General features: G+C 41.4%; 1 protein-coding gene across 2 annotated transcripts in view; it reads right to left on the reverse strand.

Annotated features, from left to right (window-relative positions):
* Nucleotides 1–1,131: 1,131 nt before the first annotated feature.
* The window catches only part of LOC310867301 (nck-associated protein 5-like), a 72,647-nt gene continuing 56,372 nt past the window's right edge, over nucleotides 1,132–17,406 (reverse strand). The window contains exons 7-13 of one of the 2 annotated variants that reach the window (XM_083777244.1): nucleotides 13,862–14,041; nucleotides 10,811–13,758; nucleotides 10,096–10,210; nucleotides 6,842–6,917; nucleotides 4,864–5,253; nucleotides 4,030–4,122; nucleotides 1,132–3,177 (exon numbers count right to left, since the gene is read on the reverse strand). In XM_083777244.1, the coding sequence (XP_083633370.1) occupies nucleotides 3,176–3,177; nucleotides 4,030–4,122; nucleotides 4,864–5,253; nucleotides 6,842–6,917; nucleotides 10,096–10,210; nucleotides 10,811–13,758; nucleotides 13,862–14,041 (3,804 nt within the window). In that variant the 3' untranslated portion in view covers nucleotides 1,132–3,175. Of the gene's footprint in view, nucleotides 3,178–4,029; nucleotides 4,123–4,863; nucleotides 5,254–6,841; nucleotides 6,918–10,089; nucleotides 10,211–10,810; nucleotides 13,759–13,861; nucleotides 14,042–17,406 lie in introns of both variants that reach the window. The other variant, XM_083777243.1, reaches the window with a different exon arrangement.

Here is a 17,406-nt window from a genome sequence, read left to right on the forward strand (position 1 = left end):
AGACAAGAAGCAGGATGGAATTCATGGTCTGAAGTGAGGATTGCAGCAGCTGACTGTGCTCTGTGAAGGCCTTATGTGCCACAACTTAAGGCATGAAGTGGATAGGTAACAGGTAACGTAACACTCTATGTATAGCCAGGAGATGGAGAAGAAGCCAAACATACTGTATGAATTATTGAAAGATCTGACCTATAGTACATGTATTTGGTTGTACTTGTGGTATTCAGGTCCTTGGTAGAGTAGCTTATAATGATGAAGTGCGTTATTCCCTTATTTATTCAGGGAGTTTTCAGTTGCTTGATATTCGTACTACAAACATTCAGCAATCAGCATGCAGTTTGTGCTAAATCATTTGCTGCTCAGAAGTACCAAATTATGTGACCAGACACTATTGTTATTGTTGCATAAGTATTTAAATAGTTTATTATTTTCTTCCGTCTTTTACATAAAACAAAGAATATCAGAAATGTACAACTCTTAACTCATACCACTAAGGAGATTGTCACACAGGAATGCCAGATGTGATAGGGCCTGGAAAACCAGATTTCTTTTATAAAGGTTAATTAAATGTGAATAACATTATATGCAGGGACAGCAAATAATTACATACATATCTGCATAGAGTACAAATACCAGACAATACATAAGCGTAAATGCTAGAAAAATACAATGCTCTTTTGAAGTCCACAGATTGACATGTGTCAAAACATAGAACCCATGCAAACAGAACCATCAACTGGTATCAATGTAGTGAATTGATCCCTGATCCACCACATCTCGCCTTGTTTTATGCTACATTTGTCATAATTAGATGTGCCTATTGTCTTAAACACCAGTGCATGCTTACAAACAGAAGCTTTTTCTCTACAAGTAAACATAGCAAGTGATCAAAGATCAAAGTAGAGATAGGATGAGACAGTGGTTCTCAAACATTTTCATATCAAGCACTCCCAAATTGATATGTATTTCCCCATAAGAGATTTGTGGTTAGATTTATTTTTATTAATTAATTTATTACAATCCCCCCCGCCCCCCACCTAAAAAATCCACAGGTTGATCAACAAGCTTTTCCAATTTATATTTTCCCTGCCCAAAAAGAACAGACCTACAAGCTCACATTGCGCAATGTTGTGAGCTTGTAGATCTGCTATTCTCTTAATATCCTAGGTATAAAATTGTGTTAAAGTGGTTAAATTGTTCCTTATTTAGCTGGAGACTCAAGGACTCCACTTGGACCCCACTCTGAGAACCACTGGTATTATATATAAAGAAACAAAAACAAAAAAACACCATGTAGTATTGTTCTGTATTTTTGTGTAATTTTGAATTTACATTGAGCTCCATGTAGATATGTGCTTGACAACATAATCTTTGACTTGATTTGATGTACAGTACTGTATAAAAAAAAGTGCTTCTTAGTAGCTACATTAGGCGAATGCTAATCTTGTATTTTTAGTAATTTCATATAGAATATGGCTCTAGGTCACGGCATGACAAATCTGATATGTAGATTGAATGCCGTTTGTTGATTAGCAGAGAGTGGTGCTTGGTGATATATTCTCACAATGCAGAGAGCAATGTCTTCAAAACATCTACGACTGGGAACGACTGGGGACTGACAGAATTAGGAGCAGGAAAAACATCTCACGGCAACTAAAACTGTCAAACATGTCAGGATGCATTCATAACACTGAAGAACATCAACTATAAAGAACACGACATAATTAATATATATATAGAAACTGAGTCATTTACAGCTGCTTGTGGGATGGAAGGTGACCAGACCAGTGTAGATGGAGTAGCAAGGTGAAGCTAAACCCTCCACAGCATCTATCAAGAGCACCAGAGACCACAAAAAAAGAAATATTTTCCCTGAGCTAGCATTGTGTCATCCACAATGTGCCTACACTGCAAAATCCTGAATGTTAATTTAACATTGAGCTCGAGATTTTTACAGTGTAGATGTCATTATAACTACATGCAACATCCTCACTGGTCCTTCTTGACGTCATAACTGTGGAATATTCTACAACTAACTAAGTACAATGGTTCATTCAGCAAAAAAACATATAGGCCTATGGCACCTATACTTTATGGCAAATAATTATTGGCATGAAGATAAAACTCACAATGTGAAGACCTTTAGATAACCTTAAGACTTCTGTCATCAGTGGATCTCAACTGGTTTGGAAATTTGACCATTTCCAAACTGTGAAAACGTTATATTCCTTTTTTTGTAACTTGATTGGGTTTTAGACTATAGTGTTATTCTATTTTAGAAAATTCTCCTGTGGACAGGTGTTGAAAACTAGCACTTGTGTTACTGCTAATACATGTAGCAATGCATCTGCAATGCAATGTCCATAACCTAGTTTATATATGAATAAATACAATGTTCTAAGCTGTGCTCTGACCCTATGTGATGTCTAGTAGTGAGCCACTTTTAGGTCATGACCCTCCAGTTGAGAACCACTGTGTTAGATATTGTAATCAGACATTTTTATTTTTATTTTGTTTTTTTAATACTGAGCAATGCACAACAGGTCACAATTCTACCCAGATAATACATGGGTTTTTGAAGTGAAAGCATTCATAGAGAGGTGCCATTATCATTTCTCCAGTTTGACATAGGCTGTTTGCATGCAGATCATTAATAACACTATGACAACAGAATAACAGGAAGCTACCAATTAAGTTAATGCACAGAACACAGAGTCCATGAATAGCAATCGGTGTCATGTGCTGTACATCAGACAGATCTGGAAGGAAATTGTGATCCACTGCCTTGGTATTCGTAGATTTCTTCAGAAATATTGGTAAGGAGTGATGTTTTATATATAATTTCCTAAGCAATCTACCATTACAATCACGTTTTTATATGTGCTTGTCTGCTTGAAGTTTGATTTGTGAACTGGTTAGGTAAGAGCTTGAAGAAGTTCAAATAAAAATGTCAAAAGGTAATATTTTTGTTTAACAAAACATCTCAAAACTACTTCCTTCAATAAACTCAGATGGAACCTTGTACATTGTAAAATCCCCAGGGCTCATTTATCCATGTGCAACTCTCAGAGTTAAATGAACACTCAAGTGTTCCATTGTAATGGTGTCAGAATGCTGTTGATTCCTTGGTCATTGATCCCTCCTTCCGCCTGGCCATCGCCCGCCTCGTAATGGATTCTGGAACAGATAAGAGGAATAAATAATGACATTCCAGAACATGAGAACCACCCACAACCATCCTCAGTAAAACTCTTAAGCTATCTTAGATGTAGAACCCACAAGAGTGTGTGTGTGTGCGTGCGTGTTCAGTGTCTGTTTGTAACAGGAATGCCATTAGTTATGCATTCCAGGTGCTTTTCAGGGCAAAAACACTAAGTTATCAAAATCTAACTTGGGCTCATTTATGGTTGACAACATGACCCAGACATTCATTGCTAATGACCAGCTTCTCACCAGAAATAAATAAATGATGAATCAATTAGTAGTGGCAGCTACAGTATGAAATTGAAAGCCCTTTTCAAGGACTTGCATATTATGTTATGCACACCACACCAATTGGTTAAAGGTTAATTTTGGCTTTTTTTTAATTGGCTCAACACCACAAACAGTGGGTGGGTGTGAAAATTATTGGAAATAGTCCATAAAGCGTTTCAGTTTGGAGAGGTCAAGCGGCAAGCGTTCCAACTACTTTTTATTGTCTGAAAACATTATTACAGTCTGGTCATTTTTGGGTTCAGAACTGGAACCCAAAAATGTCTGCCATCTCTTCTGTGAAAGCACCAAGGTTCCAAGAATCTTAAACAGAACCAGTTCTAGAACCAAGGTTCTTTTTGTGAAAAAGGGGCCTCAGTGAAATAAGTGCACAGTACAATAGAGAACGTAAGGCCTAAATTATGCTCCGTCGCATGATGACAGACCTACAAGCTCACAGTCTATCACTGTTGCGTGCCGTGGTGTGAATAAGTCAGAATTTGTGCTGTGTTGAGACTAGTGCAGTTCACATTCTATATGTTTAGCTGCGATTCTTACAGCTGGCAAGCTGAAGCCGTGTCTGTTCCTTCTGGCTCGGAGCGCTTCTGCTCTTTGTTTTCTTATAGGTCAGCTTCTTTGGTTCCATCCCACCTATAACGTTAAATAAAAGACACACAATACAAATTTAAATTGTGGTATTCATCAGGCACTCTAATCGATTCGAGAGCGACTTGCATTATCAGTAAATGACATGAACCCAGCTAGTCACAGAAGTTTGGTTAAAATAAACTAGGATACAAGGTAAACATCATCAAATTTAGCGTTAGCAAACATTGGGGATTAGATTGGAGAATGAAAACATACTGTAAGCGCCCCACCGGAAGAGGAGGGCTGAGGGCGGACCTTAATGGTCCAACATCCTGTTATCCACATTTTATTGGGCAGCGACCCCAGAGGCAAATTCAAAGGAAACAAACAGCAAGGGGCGCTGTTTTTATCCTTTCATGTGCCGCTTCCCAGATACAAGCAAAGAGGAGTGAAATAATGTACAGCTCAAGTGTCACTCATCCTTATTAACTTATTCTCTCCTTGTGACAGCTTTGGGCCAATGGAGTCGAGAACCTGCTCAATGTATAGAGCACCCTTGGTCAAGACCCCGGGCCCTTAGTGTCACTTTTATCACACTTGGGTACCGCTTTATCACATTGAGTATCCATTTATGAGGGTTTATCTTAAAAAATACTTTAACTTAAAATGCCTTTACCGTAACCACATGAACCCTATTTTTGGGTGAAAATTTGGCGAAAATAGCAGAGCTACAATCTCACGGTGAAGACCGCTGGGGGATCCCTGTCAACTACTGTCAACTAAGTATGGGGTAAGTCTTTTTACCTGGGGTCAGTCTGGGTAGTCTGCTCTGTGTATCAGACACACTGGCAGAGGTCACAGGGATCAGAGAGGGGTCGGGCTGGGGTTGGAGGTAGGTCACAGCGGGGGAAGGCACGGACTGGACAGGGGCCATGGAGGAGTCGGACAGGGAGTTCGCCACGGCCACGGGGCCGTGGTTCTTTGGGCCGGACGGGATTCTCCAACGGGGCAACGGCGAGGGCGCACACACCTCCTCGCCGGGAGTGCTGATGGGAGGACAGAGGGACCGGTCTGGGGTGGAGATAGATTTTGGGAGAAGGTGCAGGATGGAGGAGAAGAAGGAGCAGGGGGAGGATTCGGGGAGCGGGATGGTCCCAATACCACTGTCCAACGTTCGCATCTTGCTGCCAGGGCCTACGACACAGGGGGAAGACATGAGGGAAGCTCAGGGGAGACAGCATGGGTTCAAGGTTCAAATCATTGCTATGTCTGGTGACGTTACCGTTTAGTTCCTCTGACATTTCAGCAGCATAGTAACATGATATAAAAAAAAAAATAAAGAAAATAAAGGAAAAAAAAAAAAAAAAAAAAATATATATACAGCAGAGTGAGCAGGTTGTCAATAAGTGATACATTTGTCATGTTGTTGCTGTAGGGTGAAACCTTTTTGGATTATATATTATTTATTTATTTTAATTTATCCCACGATTATTGTAACCCATTTTTTTCCCACCCAGTGTCCATTGTCTAATGTAATCGTGGGCGCTACACTCCCTCTGCCAACATGGGGGTTGGAACGGACTGACCTCATGCATCCTTGAATGCATGAGTCCAAGCCACTTTCAACTTGATGTCATTACTTTGGGCATGTGATTATAGGAGAAAACTTTACTCTAATACAAATTTAGAGTAGTGACATAATTTCAATCAAATCTTTGTGCTGTGCATTTTCTCCACGGGTTGGCTGTGATACAGGTCGGATACGATTGTCCCATCGTCATGTTCATTTTCCCGGCCCGCCACGTTATTATTACTGTCAGCTACACAAGGGAGTACAGACAGGCCATCCTGTGAGAATCCAGCAACGGTGAAACAGATGGTGCAATAGTTTTTCTACTTTTCCCTTTGAATGTTGCTTCACTAACAATCTAATTACATGTGACGGCAATGCAGTGTAATGATCAATAGTGCACAGTAACAATTAATTTACTTGAGTATTGTACTTAAATATTTTGCTCATTACTTCATGCATGGACTTGATGCAACATTATGTTACAGAAAATATTAACATACTGAAGTAAACTAATTGAAGTGAACTGAAGGACTCCTCATGCATTACAAGGATTCATCAAAATATCATTCAACATGCATAATGTTCTTAGCCGGTGCAATAACTATGAAAGGACAATGAGGTCGTTGAATCAGGTCATATATATATATATATATATATTTAGACAATGCTATACTTTGCCCTTAAATGAAAAATGGATGAATAAAACATTTTGTATATCTTGTTATCTCTGCCAGGCCGGAAGGCTGGGAGGATATGATCTTTTCTCGCCCCTATGTGTCTGTATTTCTATATGTGTGTATAAGTGTGCGTGTGTGCGTGCGTGTGCGCGTGGCTGCGTGTGTGTGTGTGTGTGTGTGTGTGTGTGTGTGTGTGTGTGTGTGTATAATCTCAGAAACTGCTGGACAATTCAGCGTCACACTTTTTGTGTGGACAGATTCTTTTAATTGGCCTGGCACTATACCCTATTATTTTTGGCCCAATACTTTTTTAACCTTACGTCATACAATAAAAATGGTATCATGGACGGATCATGACACAATTTCCCATTTCCATGATCTAACAAGCTTTCCTACAATGTATATATATATATCTGACAAAAGACAGAAACAGGAAATATTTCAATTTAGCTTTTTGAAAATATCAGATCAAATCATCAAAATAGTTTGAAGTATTGGTTAGAAAAACAAGAACAGGTGAGTGGTACAGTACCTATGACATTCTCCTGACTGGAGCTCTTCTCTGCACATCCATTCTCTTCATCAGCTCTCTGATTCAACATCTGCATCTTAAAATAAAATGAAATATAACACCTGAATGTTTGAATTTGTTCATAATCAGTGTTGGGCAATATTACTCAAGAGAGTAATATGTTACTTATTACATATTTCTCCTTAAAAAAGTAATACTATAATGTCACTTATTACTTGGAATCAAGAGTAATATGTTATATTTCATTATTACATATTACTCTCCCCCCCCCCCCCCGCAAAAACAACAACACAATCTGTTTAGTCAGCTTCTTTTAGAAATGAATCAAATTGAATAATAATAATAATAAGTTTTATACTCATTTAGCTTGAGAAATTTCTCACTCATCCAGCATTTGATGCTGGACGGACAGGTCAACAACAGGTCTAAAGCACAGGGATCATCTGGAGCTACACAAAGTAAAATATAGTTGGGTATCATCAGCATCAGCACAGGGATCATCTGGAGCTACACAAAGATATAGTTGGGTATCATCAGCATCAGCACAGGGAGAACAATAAAGGACCAAGAATTGAGTCATGTGGACTACCTGAACCAATGTCATGTTTGTCTAAATCAAACTCAGCTAGATTGACAAAATAACTGCCGTTTGTTAGAGGAAAACCAAGAGGGCCGTACCAGACAAACCTATCCAGTACTCCAGACGTTGTATTAAAATTGTATGATCAATTGTATCAAATGGTATAATATTACTGTTTTTCTCGTTACTGGGTAAAGTAACAATAATATTACAGTATATTACTAGTAAATTGTTATTACTTAACACTGTTCATAATATACTGTACATTTACAAATTATTTAACTCCAAGACTTCTAATAGTACAATAGCTTACAGCAGTGATAATACATTTGGTTTGACATGCGTTGTTTATTTTTCATTGAGCTAATTTGTCTCCAAGGCCAACATTCCTCAAGCTTGTTTGTCTATATTTAATTAACTCTAATGGTGTGGACTCAAACTGTACAACACATTGATTTGTAGTTGGAATGAAGACTGTATTGCTGTTTAGACACATAGTATTATCATCACACCACAGATTGAATGAAAGTGGCACTTTTAAAGCTGCAGTCCATAATTTCCACCTACCCGGGATTCCAACCCGTCTTGATTCCTATTGCTGTCTTTGTGACATAGATAAACATTATTTATGCTTAGATGATAACTCAGCAGACAAACAATTATAACTAGCCGACACCATTCCTGGCCTAGTTAATTAAATTAAAAAGTGTGGGTCGTCCTTCATATTAGCCTTGGGACCAGACTAAATAACCTCTAATGCAATAAACCTGTCTAGGCTATAACTCTCCCATTTGCGCACAGCATTGTACAACTAAACTGCATTAAAGATAGGATCTGGCTGACTGAACAGTTCAGAGTTGCTTTTCTCTATGAACTGTATAGAGATATGACTAATGTGCATACTGGCACTAAATAAGGTTAAAAGTGGAAGTGCTTACTTTGACAAAGATGACTTTACTGTGTCAATATAAGGATGCTATTTTGGTTTTGGTTCATTCTCAATTGCATTAATTAGTTAATAACTTGAGTAATTATTGAACCGACTATTACATCCTTACAGTACAGTTAGTTGGTCCTCTCTTCTCTGTCTTTTAGGAGGGGCCCAAATTAGTATTTGTTAAGGATACAGGTCCAGTGGGCACCTACACCTTGTGGGCACCTCAACATTATGCAGGTGAATAAATATATGCTTTGGAAAATGGTTGGATATAATGTACACATTATTTTACATCATTATCAGACCTAAATTTACCCTCCAAAAATGACAATTAGGTTTTGTAGCAATTTGTAGAAAGTTGTGGAAATATTGGGCCTTATGTAAATCCTCAGGGGCCAAATTTTCCAGTTACGTTGTGAAATACTGTATCAGGGGTTCGGACGGGTGGAACACCACCCACACACACATATGTAAACTAGGAATTACACTGGAGTGATTGGAGATTGGAGTATAGGCCTACCATTGGAGTACGTTGCAGGGTCGATTTCAACCGTTTACATGTCCCGCCTACCATGGAGATAGGACCCTTTCCAGACTGAGTAGCGAGTGACATAACAAATTCAACGAATGCAGCGATTCAGGCTAAGATTATGAATGAAATGTATGATTGTCAATGAAGTGGTAGGCTGTCAGGGCCAGCAAAGCTTTCTCTGCTAGCCCTTCACTTGCCTGATGCAGAAATGTATATTTATAATAAATATTTATTTTTCACTGCCTGTCTCTCACTCGGACACGCTGCCTCCAATGAGAAAAGAATGTCCAATAAGAAAAAGAGAACCGTTTTTTCAAACTTCTTTCTGCGAGTTTGTAAGCTTCCGTCTTTGGGTTGATTAACAGATTTAACTCACAAACAAACGCAGAAAATGGCTGGAGGAGGAGATGAAACAGATTTGGTGGTGGATTTACAGGCAAAGCCTTTTTCAAGAAGGACTTTTCAAGAAAAGCTTGGCATTGTAACGAAGCGTCGACCATGGTATGATCAGCCATGATAAGAATTTGTATATATTTATATACATGCGATGCGGCTTATTGATGATTGATCGTTTATAGGCTATGGCTGGTCGAGTCTCAAATTCAGTGCCCCCACCTGGGCTTGGTTGTGCACTGCAGAGCGGTGTGTGTTTTTTATTTATTTTTTAATTACCCAGGGTAGTAGATGAGCACAAGTGCTCATTTTCAGCAACACCCTGCACATAGAAACACAGACACACACATTAAAACCTTACCAGTACAACCACAGTCTTATACTGTTGGCCACTAAGCAGCTCCACCGGAGCAGTTGGGGGTTCAGTGCTTTGCTCAAGGGCACTTCAGCGGTGTTGGGTGAGTAATAACCAATCCCAGATTATTCCCGTCCGGGGAATAGAACCAGCAACCCTTTCGGCAACAAGGGCGCTCCTCTAACCCTTAGGCCACCGCTGCCCAAAATAAAGAGTGCCTTTTGAATCCTGAGTGTGTTCCACTTATCTTTTGCATGCTTTCGTGTTGTATAAGAAAATATGGCTGGTTGTGACTGTGAGTTTGTTATTGTTCCAGACTTCCAGTATTATAACATTGATGTGCAGCTCATTGTTACGGCGTTGTGTGTGTGTGTGTGTGTGTGTGTGTGTGTGTATGTGTGTGTGTGTCTGTGTGTATAAGAATATAGTCAAATTGGGTATGGTGATCTACCTTTACCTTTGGGTCCCCACAGATGTCAATAGGTCCTTGTTGGTCATTCAAAGACATTCCAGGACAGGGCATTGAGATACAGGAACGCACGGCATCATGGGCCTCTCTCCTCCCCACAGAGCTAAAAGAGAACAGTTCTTCAACAAAACCCACAATAATCTGAGATTCCCTCATATATTGACTGTGAACATGCCCCCGGTGCTCCCCTTGATAAATTACATTCTACCTCTGGAAAAACTAGCTTTGATGTGTCTGTATGAGATGTGTCTCCACTACTCACAGGGCTTAGAGGATAAATATCTAAGAGCACTTGATAAAAATGAGCATGGTTAAGTGTGGTTGTAAATCACTTCATGGGCAGAACGAGTATGAAAATCATGAGCTCAATATCTCTCAAAGGCAAACTTGTTACGTTTCATGCATTTGTGACGCGATGACTGAAATGCTTTAGTAAAGAGATTGTTTCCCTGAAGCAGCTTTTGAATACAAAAGTGAAACAGCTAGTTCATGTGTTCATGTGTTATGAGCAAGAGGGTTCATTACACTATAATGTGTCATCACAAGTAAGGTCTGTGCTCTTGGATAAATGTTGAAACATTTGTTCTCTCCTGAAAATGTACTTTCAATTATACATTTTAATTTCTGATTCCATACTCCTGGTTTCTTAGCTGTCCTATCCATTTCTGTTAACATCTCACCTTGTTCATCTTAAATTCCTTACCAGTCTTTTCCATCACTTTTCCTTCTCTCCTTCTTTTTTTCACACTTGATCTGCTTTCCCCCCAGAAGGGATGTGATCTTTTGCTCCTTCTTCTCTTCTTTGACTTTAGGCGGATCAATCTTTTTGGCACTTGGAGCAGGAAGTTTACTTTTACGGAAACCAAACCAGTTTGCCAAGGACGAGCCAGATTTCTGCTTTGTCTCACTGTTCTTCTCCTGTTCCTGAGACTTGTGCAGGTTCTCCTCTATTCCAAGCATCACCTTCTCCTCAATGGTGGTTATAGCACTCTGTCTCTCCGGCTCCTCAGACACTGGCTCCCCGAAGGCGCTTGAGAACTGTTGCTCAATCTGAAGACGCCTGACTTGCTCTCGTTGTTGTTTTAGACTCTGAAGCCTTTCACTTGAGGATGCCAAAAGTGATGGGATTTGCAAGCCCTCCTCGATTAAAAAGTTGTTCAAAAGGGAGCGGTTCATTGGACAGTGATAACTACTGGAGCAACTCATACTTCCAGGGAAGACATCGCCTAGAGAGTTCAATGAGCTTCCTGAGTGAGTTTTGATCTGGGTGCGGCCCTTTCCATATCGGTTGAAGTTTGGCCGGTCCATGTATCGTGCACCAAAACTCTGGCTGCGAGCCTTAGCCCCATTCATGCCCATGACTGGTTTAAGAGGAGGTCTGGTTGAGACGGACACAGACCGTTTGAACAGCCAACCTTCCTCATCAAAGCCCCAGTCCAGCATCACACCACTGTCTGCTGCAGGAGGTAGGACTGAGGGCTCAGAACCCAGTGAACTACAACGGGTCTCAATTTTTCGCCGGATTTTATCCTTGGTACCAGTTTCACTAATGCCACGCATCACCTGAGGACCATGGGGATCACAATTGAAGGTCTCAAATGCCTGAAGACTTTTGGAAACAGAGTTTGCATCACCTTTGTTATGTCTTCCCAGAACTAGGAATGTACTGGTCCCCTGACCTGTGTTTGTCTCAAGGGGTTTAGCATTCCCTGGTAGCACTGTTATCAACACTCTTGAGTTGGAACTCTGAGGATTGTTGCCTATGCTTTGGTAGTGAATATTAGAGGACGCCTGAGGCAAGACCTCTGAAACTGTCGACTCACAAATACTCTGTTGCGATATTGACATCATGTTCTGATTCTGCACCATAAATATGGCACCGTTTTCATTAGGGCATGCAGTACAGTTGTTAGATGACTGCATTGGATCTGCATCTTCAGATTCCTGAATTGGGACAGAGGTTACAGGTGCTAACCTGGGTGATTGCAAATTGTAAACATTGGCAGAGACACGTTTAGGTGACTTAATAACGTCAGCACCCATTTGTGTGGCCATATGGCGAGTATCACAGACTTGAGATTGCATCTGTAATGCCAATTGAGGCTTGCTGCTGCTTGTTTTCCCAGTGGTGGAGGTTTGTGGTTGAATCATGGCTTTTTGAGCTTTAGGTAAAGAATCAGGTCTAATGAGTAGTGATGTGGTTCGGCCGGGTGGAAGGGGTGGGGATGGGGACCGGTGTTCCAAATTGGACAAGTCAGAGTGCTGTTCTTGTCGCCGTTGTTTAAGTGGAGAGCAGGATAAATTACTAGAGCTGGGCCTTTCTTGGACATCACCAGATTTATTACTTGATGGAAGTTTGGAGACATGCAAAGGTGATTTAGTTGGGCTCTTAGGGCAATCACTTAGCCCTGGAGGCTTAATTGCCTTTGAGGGTTTCACTGGTGATGAGAGCGGAGAACTTTGCCCCACACTCTCAAGAGAACCTGCAGTTCTTTTCACAGGATGATTCTCACCTTTCTCAACTTTATGAAACGCTCCCTTGCCTGTACCAGGAGTCTTACTGAGGTTAGATTTTGTACTAGGAGTGCTGTGTCCCGGGGCATTGGACTGCCCTTTTGACCTGTGGACCTTGATAAGTTTCTGGTGGAGGGGAGAATGTAACTGCTTGTGTTGTTCTGGGCCTCCATCTGCACTCTTACTCCGGAGGATGAAAGCCTTCCTTGCTGAGTCACAGGCCTGAGGTTTAAGTTTCTTCTGCGGGGATTCCAAGATGGTGCGATCCTTGCCTTCGTCACTGGCTTGACTTGCTTGATCTCTGCAATGCGGAGTGTCCATTGAAGAGCTACGCTGTCTCGCTTCACTGCTCAGTGCTCTTGTTATAGCGTGTTGAAGTGATGAGTTCACATCTGCTTCGAGTTGCTTGGCCACTGTTCTGTTCTGTTGTCTTCGGACATAATCAAGCCTGGATTTGCGGTCAGTGGACCTTTCCTGGTTGTTGTTTCTGTCACTCAACTTCTGCAAGCCTGATGACTTGTCTATTTCTGCCGTTTCTTTGCCGTTTAATGTCACCGTGTCGGTGGGGCTCCCTGTTGGGCTGATACCAGGTCTCAGATTGGGGCCCTCAAACAAGAAGTTGTCCGGGAGAGGTGACAGAAAGTGTCCATGATTCCCTGTAAGTTTTACAGGGTCGTTTTGAAGACAGTGGTCATTAGGATTCGTTTCAACATCCACCACTTCACCCAAGGTTGGGACATCTGATTTCTCCAAGCCAAGACTCTCTTCTGTAGGCTGATCACAGCATTCCTTAGACTTTGGTGATTCGTCATCTGCATCGTCGGAGTCTGAACCGAGTGCAGTACCCCCTGCTCCCGCCTTGAAAGGTTTGCCTGCAGTGCATGCCTGTTTGGGGACAGTCGCCTGCGGAGCACACTTAACTCCAAGAGAGTATATGCCTTCGTTGGAGGTCATGCAGTCTTTGTAATGTGGGCCAGAAGCAAGTGAGGACTGCTCCTTGGGGCTACGCATTTGGAGCCGCTTTAGACCCCTCAGGATGTGGCCTTCCTTCCAACCCAGATCAAGCTGCTCGACAGGAACCGATTGATTGGCTGACATAGACCCAGCACTCATCCTCTTCTCCCGGCTTATTGCACACTGTGAGTGACAAGAAATCCACAAGTCATGACATGGCATTAATCCATGCAGATCTATTTCCTTATTATCATTATTTACCACAGGTGGATAAAAAAAAACACACCTGTTTAGAAGAGCCACGTCCCTCTGCCCAAGTGTGTGAGCCACTGGAGTACTCGCTCCCAGCACTTGACAATGATGCCTCGCTGCCACTACCACTGCAGCTGCTGCGAGGGCACGTTAGACTGAGGAGGCTGGGCCATCTCCCTGCAGGAACGCCTGCCTTTCCATTCCGCTGCCCATCCTGGAACGCACCAAATCATAATGTGATATTGTCAGAAAACAAGAATTAAACAAATTACAATTACAACCATTCAGGAAATTAGCTAACTCTCTCATTGAGAACAACATACAATAAGTTAAATAATAGCACACGTCGAATGTAGAGAGAACAGTGTAGTGCCGCAGCCTCTCTAACAAAATGACATTCCGCAGCCTTTCAGAATCCATTCTTCAATGATTTCAATGTCAGAGTTGACGACATTGTAATCTCTAGCAAGGTAGAGGTTACATATCTGGGCTGTATCCTGGACAATAAGCTGACAGGTGAAGGCATGGCAACAAGGGCGATCAAAAAGGTAAAGCAAAGGACAAGGGCTCTCAGCTGGAGCTCATATTCAGCCCATATTTGACTATGCCTGTACCTCCTGGTTCTCTAACATCTCAATGTCACAAAAAACTAAGCTTCAAACCTCCCAGAACAAACTAATCCGACTCCTTCTAGACCCACCTTTATGCAAGGCATTTTGATGGCATAGGATGGCTCCGGGTAGAAGACACTCTGTCTTGAAAAGCAGTTGAAAATGGGACTGACATTCTAAATTTTAACTTAACTGATTACCTCACAAAGGTGAGCAACTCTCACAGCCACAACACTAGAGGGAGCATAAATAATTATCTGGTGCCACCCACATATAGAACAAATATGGGTAAATTCACTTTCCACAGCACTGCCCTGGAATGCCCTGCCCTCAAAACAAGCAAATCACTGGCATCCTTTAAAACCAGTCTGAAAATTCACCTATCAATGTCAGCGGGTCAAAAAGAGAGAAGGTGACTGACTGCCCAAGCTCCTTATACCCCCCTCCGATTCATTTATTTGTATTTTGATTTATTTGTGCAGGGTTATCACATAGTTATCATGTTTTTGAGATATCTCGATTATAGTCATTGTTGTGTTTGTGAATGAATGCATCATCCTTTGCTATCCTTTTTGACCAATGTGCTTTGACTGTGCCATGTACTGTTTGCATTTTTATTGTCTAATAAAATAATATGAATATGAATAGTTAATTTGTAAGATGGTGCTGTTGTTTTGCTCGTAAAAAATGGCTATTGGAGGCTGGTGTACGCTTCATGAGTTTGGACGTGTGTGGAGACAATGGCGGATTTATACATTGGCGCGTTCGCGCATTCGCGTGCTGAAAATAGAAGATCTATAAGCTCACAACATCCATTGCTTTGTGTGAGCTTGTAGATCAGGTTAGAATTTCAGCATATGACTCCATCATATCACAAAGTATAACTCTGGCATAAGAGTATTTTATCTCTTCATGTTTAAATTAACAGACATACAGTAGATATACGTCAAATCAAATAATCTTGATTATGTGATATAGTGCAAGACGGCAGCCAAGGGAAATGCTTATTCACAGAATCATATTATTATTAGTTAATATCACAAAGTATCAGTGGTGATCCAGCTATTCAGCATTTCTCACACACGTCATTTTGAGTGGAGCACTTGTGTGTTCATCCACAATATGCCTGCCTCAACACAAACTGGGAGGGAGCCCGCTAGCTCTCCATTTATATTTGTCACAGATCTCAAAGAATCAATACGGTGGATACATCGCTGTCTCTTTCCATCTAAAGGCTAATTGAGGAGAAGAATGACATTTTCCACTCGACCGGTCAGGGTGGTCCTGGTTTATAATGTTCCTAGTCAGTTTTCCCTTTGCCTGCAGGTAATGTCATGATTACATTTCATAAACCAGCCAGCTTAAGCTATTTTCTTTTAGAGCAGTATAGTTGTCAACTTTACATATTAATTCTATCTTAGACCAGGTGAATGCAAGTAGCTACCTTTTAATAATAGAAAACTAGCAGTTGTCTGTGTCCCTGCAAGCAGACATAAAATTATGTGTTTTTGAGAATTTCAACATTAGGCCTGGAAACCTCAAAACTGCTAATTGCTGCCGGATTCATACTTGGTCATGACGGCACCGCATGCCAAAAATAGCAGACCTAGAAGCTCCCAACGTGCTGCGGATGCTACGCATTGTGAACTTGTATACTTTGTTTGTGACAGAACATTAAGGCTGAACCATGTAATGACACTATTTTTACGCGGAATTCTCCCTTCATACTGATTTCCTCATATTGAAGGATATGGACGGTTGATATTGTCCTTTGCACTTTGATACATGGATTGAATACATTAACAAGTGAGTTAACAGTACAGAATAGTCAAGGGTTACGCTAAAAGCATAACACAAAAAGCCTTAGGGGGCTTGTTTCCATTGTACACTGTATGCTGTTTCTCTAAAATGTTATATTGTCCTATGATCCATGTGGGATCCTAACCATAACCAATGCCTGCATGTCCTTAAGTGTCTAACTCTGTGGATCAGGGGTTCACAAACTGCTCTGCGTGAACAAATTCTAGGGGGTGCGTGACATGAAAAGGTTGGTTTGATGGTGTTATTTAGCACAAACGGCTAAATCTGGTAAAACACTAGTTGTAAGGAGATGTATATAGAGCAGCTGCGGGAGTATACAGCAGCTGCATGTCTCTCAATACAGTGACATTCTGTGATTATTTGCCATAATCATATTACAAATGTATAATTTTTGGCCAAATACAACGAGTCTTAGGGTTGGGGGGTGCATCAGCTAGGTCAGGAGGTAACAGGAGGTGCACGGCCAAAAACGTTTGACATATTATAATGTACACAAGACAACAGCTTTCTGACAGTGCCAGTGGAACTGTGGCAATTGCTGTGCCTGTTTGTCACTAGTAACACATGTCAGCTCTTGAGATGAGATTTAGTCTTAATTGTCTCCACCAGGCCGAAGGCATGTGGGGAGAGTATGTTTTGCACTCCGTCCGTCCGTGTGTCCGTCCGTGTGTCCGTCCGTCCGTGTGTGTGTGTGTGTCCGTCCGTCCGTCCGTGTGTCCGTGAGTAGCTAATCTCGGCCACCGTTAACCCGGTCGATGCCAAATTTTGCACACACACTCCCTGGATGCCAACGATGAACCTCTGCCCCAAACTTTCCAGAACGGCCTGTTATAGCTCCACCAGGAGGCCGCTTTGTGCAAAACAAGTTTTTGCACAGTACACCTACAGATTTTGTCCAAACATCACGCAAATTGGTACACAGTCTCTCTAGAGCCATTCAAATTCTTTCAGATTTCTCAGACTCCATCCTGATTGGTTAAGATTGGGTTCCAAAGTTCACAGGAGTGCTCAGTTTCAAACAAAATGCTGCAAATCATGAACACATCGCGTGATTTCCGTGAAATTGTGCACCCACATTCCCACTAGGCCGAGGACAAAATGCCACATGAACAATTACAACTCAGACTCAAGGTGGCGCTATAACTGG

This window comes from Protomyctophum parallelum (genome assembly GCF_964188405.1).
Source record: "Protomyctophum parallelum genome assembly, chromosome: 11".
Taxonomy (NCBI): domain Eukaryota; kingdom Metazoa; phylum Chordata; class Actinopteri; order Myctophiformes; family Myctophidae; genus Protomyctophum; species Protomyctophum parallelum.